General features: G+C 43.3%; 1 protein-coding gene across 2 annotated transcripts in view; it reads right to left on the bottom strand.

Annotated features, from left to right (window-relative positions):
- Positions 1–10460, bottom strand: part of HS6ST2 (heparan sulfate 6-O-sulfotransferase 2) — a 281059-nt gene that overhangs the window by 231398 nt on the left and 39201 nt on the right. The window contains exon 2 of one of the 2 annotated variants that reach the window (XM_069074098.1): positions 6124–6204. The exons of the other annotated variant lie outside the window; for it this stretch is intronic. Within the exon in view, the coding sequence (XP_068930199.1) occupies positions 6124–6204 (81 nt within the window). The remainder of the gene's footprint in view (positions 1–6123; positions 6205–10460) is intronic. 2 annotated transcript variants of the gene reach the window in all.

Consider the following 10460-nt stretch of genomic DNA (forward strand, 5'->3'; position numbering starts at 1 on the left):
CTGGCCCACTTTAAGTACTGGCCCTGTTTTGGGTTAGCAATTTTTTGTCCCAGAAATGCATCACATGCTTTCCTGACTTCTTATGTGGGGAATCTGGGCTACCATGTCCTGAAGGTCATGGCAAAAACTGGAATGGACAGTGTGCTAAACTTGGGAGTAAGAAGATCTGAGTTTGAATCCCACTTCAGCCATTTACTAGCTGTGTGACCCTGGATATACCACTTTGCCTCTTAGAGGCATAATTTTCTCATTTGTAAACTGGGTACTATATTTGTTCTGTCTCCCAAGGTCATAAGTAAAGTGCAATTTAAATGTGAATTGTTGTCACTACTACAAGACTTCCCCATGATGCTGTGATGGATCAGGAACTAGCAAGGTGTAGAGGGTGGCTACTTTCTCCTCCACAAAATGGCCCCAGATTACTGTAGATTTCTTCTGTCACCTCCTTTTGCTGTGATCTGTCACTTTCTCTCTCTCTCCCTCCTTCCCCCTCTCTTTCTTCTTTCCTTCATTCCTTCCTCCCTTCCTTTCTTCCTCTCTTTCTTGCTTACATGTTATATTTTACTATAATATGGAATCTCATTTATACACTAAAGAGATGGGGAAAAAAACCTAAGAATTCAATTAAGACCACAGATAGTGATTACAAGGAATAAGATGGGCTGTTATCAATATGAGGGTGGGGGGGGGTGGGAGGTTTAAGCTAGGTTACTTTAATTCAGGTTCTTCCTATAATGCCTCTGCACAGGAGCCCTGCTCATGACTCAGGAATCATCCTTTTCCAGTGAAACCTTTGCTACTCAGCTTCACCCCACAATCTTTCCCTTACTCCAAATTCATTCATCATTTGTCTCCCTGACTGGAAATCTAATACTCCAAGGGTAGGCACCTTGTGATCTTGACCTTTTTGTTATCCTGAAGGATACCTACTTCAGCATCAAACACATAACAATAAAGGCAACACCCTCTACATGAAAAATTTTCTGATGACTACTCCAATTGTTGTTTTCTCCTTTAGAATCTAAGCTCCTTGAGGGGAAGGATTATATGGCACAGTGGACTGGAGTCAGGAAGACCAACTCTGGGCAAGCCTCTTTACTGCTGCCTGCCTCAGTTTTCTCATTCGTAAAAATCTGTAAAATGATAATAATAATAACAACAACAATAATAACAGCACCTATGTCACAGGATCGTTGTGAGGATCAAACGAGATAATATTTAATATAATAGCACAGGGCCTGGCATCGAGTGGACACAATAAATGCCTGTTAATGAATCATACAATTAGTATGTCACATATTCATTTCCATGTTGTCTCTTCACTAGAATGTGAGCTCTCTGAAGGTATGAATTGGTCTTGCCTTCCTCTGTATCCCCAGGATACCGGTACGGATACAACAAGCTAAGGCTTGTTGACTCACTGAACTTGGGTTCAAGTCCCAGCTCTGACACTGAGCAGCTATAAGATCCAGGGGAAGTTGCTTCACTGTTTTGAGAAGGTCCTTCTCCCATGCAGCCCCACCCGCACCATCATACCTCCAGTGAGAGCCGAGCTTAACAATGCAGGTCGTCCAACTCTAAGTCCAAGACTAGCAGCAGATTCACTGGGGAGCACCCCCTCCAGACTCACAGTCTGGGGACCCCAGGGTGGATGCTTACTACTTCTCTCAGGATTCTTGGGGTGGTTAGAGGCTGGGCTTCCTACAGAGCTCAAAAGGTCTCCTATTAACATCAGCCAGGCCCAATCAATTAGATTTTAGCACAGGTTTAACTAAGGTGATAACAGGTGGGACAAAACACTCATCTCAAACCTGGGGTGAATTCTTCCATAAATGCAGGCAAAGTCCAGGGTTAAGTGGGCTGAAATTGAGAGAAGCACACACATGGCAAGTATGTGTGTCAGAAGCATAAATTCCCAGCCAGCTGCTCAAAGGTATATCTTTGTTCTTGGCCAGCATGCCTCTGGAGAGCCACGTTCCTCTGATGGGAGTTTGTCTTTCTGTATCTATCTGTCTGTCCTCAATGTCTCTCTCTGGATCTCCTGTCGTGGGTGACCATACTTTTGCCTTTAAGACCTGCTTCTGGTCAGTTCTGTCTGGTAACATGGTCAAAGGAGGAGGTAAAGGGGAAAGGGTAAGAGACAAAGAGACAGAGGAACAGATTCCTCCTTCCGCCAAAAGCAATTGCCTCTTGGGAGCCTGAACCTGGAATCCTTCACCACTAGGCCAGTCCACCACCTGAATGGGCTTACTGCTGAACTCACCATTGTTTGGCATCTAGTTTTCATCCAGTGGCTGACAGTCCTGTGATCCTTTCAAATCAATTAAGAGCTTTTCCACATATTGTAATATGGTTATAGGAAAATTCTTTAATACCTAGATTACTCTGGTGTTTAACTCAACTGAGGTGTCTATACCTTCTGGGATTACATTAACTGAGGTAGAGATGGAAACACCCATCCTAACTGTATAACCTCAGATGTACGATACTCACACTTTTCACATCCTGTACAAAGGAACTCTCTTCACCATGCTGTCTTCAGCATGAAGGGGTTAGTGAACCAAATGACTTAAAGCAGGGGTGGGGAGCCTGAGGCCTGGAGGCCACATGTAGCCCTCTAGGTCCTCAAGCACAGTCCTTTGGCTGACTCTAAACTTCACAGAACAAATCCCTTTAATAAAATGATTTGTTCTGTAAAACCTGGACTTGGGGACAGCTTAGTTGTACGGTGCACCATGCCTGGAGTCAAGAGGACCTGAGTTCAAATCTAGCCCCAGACACTTGACACTTAACTAGTTATGTGTCCTTGGGCAAGTCACTTAATCCTAATTGCCCTGCCTTCCCCCATCCAAAAAACAAAACAAAACAAAAAAAACCTTGGACTTACTCAAAAAGTCACACCTGAGTACCTAGAGGGCCACATGTGGCCTCAGGTTCCCCACCCTTGGCTTAAAGTCTAAAGAACTGCTGCAGAAAACAAGATATTCAGCCTCTAGGCCCTCCATAGACGAAGAGCTTCAAAACGGGTGTCCATTTTTATGTGCTCGATTTATTGACTGGCTGGGAAGGAAGGGGAAGAACAGGGCAGCTCCTGCATTATTATTAGTTCAAAGTCTGTACTTGAAGGCCAAAGTCAAAGGCTTTGCATGAAATGAGTTGGTTCTTTACATTGGTATTCTCCATCTTTAGAAAGGATGGAATGTTTGGGTGGGCATGCTCCAGAGAATTTCCTCAGTAACTTCCCAGATTAAGAAGAAGTTTGAAGCATCAGTAATGTGGCTGGCCATCATGAATTTAACTAAGTCCTGCTCTCCAAAACTCTTCATTTAGTGCTGAGACCAGAGATGGACTATACTGGGGTCCTCTTTTTTAATGGAGGTTTGGAAAGAATTAGAAGAAAAATTGGTGCCCATTTATTTATTGGAGAATATCTGAACATATTCTGTTCTATCAATGTGATGGAAAATTATCAAACTGATATAATTATCAAAATGATCAATGTGAAGTCCTCTGAGAAACTCATGGAGAATTTGATAAAATGATGCAAAACAGAACAAGGAGAACCAGGAAGATCATTTACATTGTGTCAAAAATAAGCTAAATGAAAATTAACAATGAGAGATTTGAGAACTCTGACTTGGGCAGTGACCAATCACGACTTTAAAGGATGGATGATGAAATTGTGGCTTCTGCCTGTAGGCAGAGAGGTGGAGAATAATAGGGAAAGAAAGAAGCAAATATCTTCCTGCCAATTTCTTTTTTAACAGTTACTTTTACTTAAATATACTTATACATTACAAAGAAATATTCTATTTGGCAGGAGGTGTAGCCATTGGGAAGCCAGTGATTAAGAAATCATTAATCATCAATAAAATTAAAAAAAATTCTTAAAAGTCAGATTTGAGTTTGTTTAGCTATAATATGATGAGCTAAAGCTCTGGATACTTGGAATCTCCAAACAGTTATTTTTGATCACTTTTATAGGACCGGAGGAAGGGATAGGAAGACTTTATAGGAGACACCTGAGCTAGGGCTTGAAAAAAGAACAATTTCAACAGGTAGAAACTTGAAAAGGGAGTGAGTACATTCCCTACATGGCGGATGGCCCCCATGAATGCACAGAGGCAGTAGAGACTAAGAGGAGCTATCCAACTTGGTCAGAAGGTACAGTAAATGGAAGGGAATCATGTTGGGGAGGCTAGAAGGCTAAGTGGAAGCCAGGTCATGGAAGGCATTAAATATCAGATTAAGAAATCTGCATTTTATCCTCCTAGCTAACATCATGGCCCTCTGGCTCTTAATCTTCTGCTTGTTCAACAAATATCTAAGGAGGAATCAGCCCATTAAGAAAATCGAAATATGGCAAATAAAACGTTAAAGTGCCTACTGTGTGCAAACCACACAGGTGTTGGGGAAGAGAGGAAGATCTTACAACAGCAGACACAATCGAAGTGCCTTTACTAAGTACTATTGATTTACACTGATTTTCAAGAACAATTTAAGGCAAAGCTTTTGCCAGTTCTGTTTCCTGAAAGGGAATGGCCTCTTAAAGCTAGTTTCGAAAAAGGGCAATAGGGCAAGGGACAAATTGTGACTTCATCCATCCAACTGTGGTTGAACACAGTCATTTTCTCACCAACTATTTTTCAAATTTAAAAAATATATAGGGCTCCATTTTGTGGTTTGATCTTGGTACCCAGGGCCAGCATCATAGAAGCAAATGGAAGTAGAATATCCCATAATTCCCTTTGCTCTGTGGTGGCACACTTGAGTGGGACACAGTAAGTGTATCACATATGCCAACTGCCAAAGGGGATGGAGAAGGGTATCATTTATTAGCACAACTTGGAAAACAGCAAAAAATAAGAATTAAAGTTATTCCCTAACTCTCTTTTTAACCAACAATGGAAATTCTCATTGGCATCTCTACTACTCCATTAAAAAAAAATCACAAATCAAGAATCTAGCTATGAATCTTTCTCCCCATCTCAACAAAACCAAGGTCTTCCTATAAAGTCAGAAGTGGAAGGGACCTTGGGCATTATCTAAGTCTGAGCCTTTTCTCTGACAGAGAAGGAAATGGCTCAGATAAGGCCAGTGGCTTGTCCAAGGTCACACAGCAGGTTAATTTTCTTCTTAACAATTCACTTGTCGCTGAAGCTTTTTCTGTCATTTCTAAGGCTTGTGACAATAATTGGTTACTATGGAAACTTGGCTGGTCCTGTGATTTCTGGGAGGGAATAAACAAGAGAAATAAATCAGCTGAAAGAGCCTATTTTCGTTAAGGATGCCCATATTCCTTGCTAAGGGAGGCTGCATTTAAACAATTCCTGTTCTTGCCTCCTCAATCCTTGGTCTCCGCTACTTTGCGTTGTTTTGCAATATCCAAAAAGGAAGAGAATTGAGGGCGTGGGCAAAACCCCAGTACTATCCTAAAGACTGACAGATGCCAGGAGCTCAGACTTGTCTCTGGAGGGAATAGGGTCTGGAACTTCGATAGGCTCTCAGCTAGCACCCCCCCGCACACACACACACACACACTCAGCCCCAATCATCAACTAAAAGCTATGCGTGATTGACTATTTCCCTACTTCCTGCCTTCCCTAAGTACTTACAGGAAATAATAGTCTTACAGAATGGCATCAGCACTTGGGCTTCAAGGGACCCTAGAGATTGGCAAGTCCAACCACTCATTTTAGAGAGGAGGGAACTGAGGGCTGCAGAGGGGAAGCAGTTTGCCTGAAGTAACAAAGAAAGCTGATGGAGACCATTATGGATGGGAGAGCCAAATGGCAAGAAAGCTCAGCAGGTGGGGTGTTCAAAGGCACAAGAAAGGCACCTACTGGGCTGTTTGCAAACAGTCTCCAAGATCCCCATGCATCATGACGCCATTCCATGCCATGACAACGTCACCAAGTTTCTCCCATACTGTCAACAGCTTTGATCATGCCAATATTGGACAGTAAAAATTGAACTGTTTGTTTCAGAGAGACAAAAATGCACAGTGAAAACATTTTCCCATATTCCAGCATGAAACTGAGTTCCAGTCTCAAACCAAAATGTTCTAAAAGCTTTACAAGTCAGTCGGTCTCACAAGTACTTTGAAGGCAATTCCCAGCCTACCTTCTCTTCTTTGCTCCTCGCCTCTGATAGGCTCCTTTGGGGTCTCTGCAGACGCAGTGAGCTTTCTTGCTCTTACAACAACTAAAATAAAAGGAGAAGGCAGGCTTCATGACAGGGCCTCTGGCAAACCCCTTCAAGCCAGAGACTGTCACCACAGTAAGGCAAGCTCATCTGAGGCAAGTACACTGCACTTGTGGGATGAGCCACCTTGAACATCCACTCAAAGGAGAACAAAACCAAGGCTAGGGAGGTGGGGTGGGGTGGGGCAGGGAACAACCCCAGAATTTCTGTCACTAGCTAGCTTTATGAAATTAGGCAAGACCAGGGGTGGAGAACCTGTGGCCTCAACTGAATCCAAACTGGAATCAGGCCACATGTGGCCTCCAGGCTGTAGGTTCCACCTCTGGACAAGACCTTTCCTCCTCCCCACACCCGGGGGCCTTAGTTTTCCAATGTGTAAAATGAAGAGACTACTTTAGGTTATTCATAAGATAACCTTTTCCTAACTCTGACATTCTAAAATCCTCTGACCTGGGTTTTGCTCTGTCCCTTAAAGCAGTGATCTGTTTCCTCCTCTGAAAAATGAGAGTAGAGGTAAGACTCAGAGTTGGGATGGGGTACAGGGAAACTGAGAGCCATCAGTGGGGTGGGGCAAAGGGAGCTTTGTTCAAGGATGCCGGGATTTGGAGGCAATACTGACAGAACCATTCCAGAGTGCACACATTCCTCCCAGCAGCCTCCTCCCACCCTGGTCCCCTGCCCTCCTCCCCAACCCAGCAGTAATCAGCCTTCTGCAGCATAGAAACCTTCAGATGTCCCAAGTTCTTCATTGAGATGGCCAAAGTACAGATAAGCTTCTCCCCAACCTTTCCCCTCCACCCTCTCCCATTGCCCCAGGCACAAAATCCATAGTTATGGCTCTGACTAACCTCGATGGTCTGGAAGATCGCTTCCAACCCTAACATTCTGGGATTCTTTTTTATTTTTCTCAATTACATGTAAAAAATTTTAACATTCATTTTTGAAGTTTTTGAATTCCAAATTCTCTCCCTCCCCTTTCTACTCATTGAGAAGACAAGCAATTTGATATAGATTATACATGTGAAGTCCTGCAAAATATATTTCCATTTTAGCCATGCTGCAAAAGAAAACATAGAACAAAAAAACAAGAAAAATTAAGAAAGTAAAAAGCATTCTGGGATTCATAAGATGAAAAAATGGGCCTTTCCATACAAATCTAGATATTCTAGGCACTAAGAAAACAGAGAGGGAAGCAATTTCTGACACCATATAGAATCAATTGAGAGCATTCAATCTTCTTACTCTAGTGCAAACCCAAGGCCCAGTAGGTAAACGCATGTTTAGCTTTCAGCATGCCAAAAGAGACAAAGTGCTGGATTTGGGGTCAGAGAACCCGGGTCCAAATACTGCCTCTGTCACAAACTGTGGGACTTGGACAAGTCACTTTGCCCCCCCCCATCCCCTACTCAGTTTCCCCATCTATACAGAGGAGAAGACAAAATAGCCACCAAGGTTCTTTCCAGCTGTAGGCCTACAATTTACTTTGTGACCTTGGGAAAATCAGTGCCCTATCATGGACCTCAGTTTCCTCCACTGTCAAAAGAGAGGCCCTGGATCAGATGGCCTCTAAGGTACATTTCAGTTCTAGGTCTAGAATCTATGAGCACAAGAAGTCAGACAATATTGCAATATTATTACTACAATCTCTGCAATTAAAACAGACACAAAAGCATTTGCCAAAATCCAGGTTAGAATCTGGACATCAAGCGGGGAGGCAGCACTATGACCACATCTACGTGATTACCTGCTATTTTCATCAATGTTGCTAAATGAAGATGAAAGTGTCCATCACCCCATCCCCCAGCCCTGTTTCCTCACATTCTTCCCTTGGTTGACTGGAAATGGTGTCCCTTCCCCTTCCTGCTGCGTTCAGCTTGTTTCCTTAGCATAGGATCATTTCGAATGAATTAAATACAATTCAACAACTTCACTTGGACAAAATGAGACTTTTCATTTCAATAAACAAAGTCCAATATCTCTAATTACATTGCTTTGCTTTCCTGAAGAGAAAAGCTATTAAGTTGCTACCATAGGCCCCTTTTCTTCACTGATAATGTGAAATGTTGGGATGTCATTTTACCAACAGAAATTCTGGGTGTAAGTTCCGTGGTACAGGAGAAAGCCTAGTTGTGATTCCAATCAAACTATTTCACCTCTCTCTCTCTCTCTCTCTCTCTCTCTCTCTCTCTCTCTCTCTCTCTCTCTCTCTCTCTCTCTCTCTCTCTCTCTCTCTCTCTCTCTTTCTCTCCCTCTCTCCCTCCCTCTCTCTCCCTCTTCCAATCTCTCTTATGAAACTTTGGTTTTCTCATCTATGAAATGGAGAGAATCATGCTTCTACTATCCACCTCCATGGGCTACTGTGGGAATCAATGAAGATAACGCAGGTCAACTAATGCCAAAAGACTGTATACATTTTGAGAACTATTACGATGGTTAGTACCATCTGTGTAAATGTCTTTTCATAGGCTCTAAAGCTAGAAGGGACCTTAGGGATCCTGTGGTCCAACTCCCTTGTTCTGTAGATAAGACAAATGAGCCCTTGCAAATGGATCTCCCCACGGCCACATGGTTAACAACTGGAAGAGGTGAGATGAACTTCAATTCAATTCAGCAAATGTTTATTAAATATCTGCTACATGCAAATGGCTGGGGACATAGACACAAAAAGAAAACAGCCCCTGCCCTCAGGGAACTTCCGTTTTGTGTCTCCAAGAAAATGCATGAACATAAATATATGGGAATTTAAAGGTGAAATCAAGAGCAAGGGGGCCTCGAGACCAATGCTCTGTCCACTGCACCACACTACCAAAGGGATCGGCCTCAAGCCCAGGTTTACAATGTCACTCCCCAGCTCAAGAAGCTCCAGAAAGCTCCCTCTTGCTTCTAAAATCAAGCTCTTCTATTTGGCACTGGAAGCCCTTCACAACCTGACCCCAGCCTATATTCTGAGGTTTCTTGCACATTATTCTCTTTCATGTATACTTCAGATCCAATCAAACTGGCCTGCTTCCTACTCCCTGTCTACAACACTCCATCTCCCCTCTCCATAGTTTTGCACAGGCTTTTGCCCATGCCTGCCCGTGCCCATTTTGCTCATGCCCTCCTCATCTCCACCTCTTAGAATGCCTGGCCCCCTGTAAGGTTCACCTGAACTGCCACCTCCTGTAAGAGGCCTAACCTGATCGCTCCAGCCCCTGAAATCTATTCGCATTTATGCTGCGTGTATTTCTTATTTATTTGTCTGGTTACATGTTCTTTTCCCCCAATAGTCAATAAATTCTTAGAGGAGAGGGGCTGTTTCCTTTTTGTCTTTCTATCCTTAGCACTCACATAGGTGCTTATTAAAAGTTTGCTGAACAAATGAGTTCAGTCTATTAAAAATTAGTCCTCTGATAATCAGCTGGGCCCTAGCTTTCTGTTCTGCAAGTACACCAACCACCTTCTATGCACTCGCCCTCCAGCCTGCTGGTGTCCACATGGCTGAACTCACAAGTATTAGACAGACCCTGGGGTGATTTGCAGCACGAAGGTTTATTTTGTGGTTTGATGTGAAATGAAATGGCCACTGTTTTGTGTGGTTGCTCCCCAGGTCAAAAAAGCAAAATGTTCTCTTCGTCTGTGTCATGGAGACAGCAGGGCTAGCTCCTGCTAACATTCCAGGCCCAGCAAAGTCACCGTGCCTACGCCAGCACTGACCTGAGAGGCCCAGAGCCAACGGGAGAAAGAAATTTGATGTCTTAGCCCATTAGAATGCTCAGCTCCAGAATGGCAATGGGCATCAAAGGGGCAGGCTGAGCTGTGGACGTGGGCCAAGAAACAGAGGCAACACTGACTCATTTCAGGGAATTGACCAAACAGTTGTCAATTGGGCCGTCCTCACCCTTTCTTTTTCTCTCAAAATGATTAGCATTTTAAAATATGTCTTTGCCATCTCCAAGATGAACAAGCATTCAACACTTAGGAAAAGCAAAGCTCTTTAATGGAATCTCTGCAAATAAGATTTTTTTGAAGAGAAAATTGGGCAATAAACCCAGACATAAAACTACTGGCATGAATATAACTGGCTTTCAATGAACTTCACTGCTGCAACGTGTGTGTGTCTGTGTGTGTCTATGTGCGTGTGTCTGTGTGTGTCTATGTGCGTGTGTGTGTGTCTGTGTGTGTCTGTGTGTGTCTATGTGCATGTGTCTGTGTCTGTGTGTGTATGTGTGTGTGTGTACCTGAGCATGTCACTTCACTTTTTTATATCAGTTTCC

The sequence above is a fragment of the Petaurus breviceps genome, unplaced genomic scaffold (assembly GCF_028583685.1).
Source record: "Petaurus breviceps papuanus isolate PSGF00001 unplaced genomic scaffold, PetGlider_PUasm1.0 90881, whole genome shotgun sequence".
Classification (NCBI taxonomy): domain Eukaryota; kingdom Metazoa; phylum Chordata; class Mammalia; order Diprotodontia; family Petauridae; genus Petaurus; species Petaurus breviceps.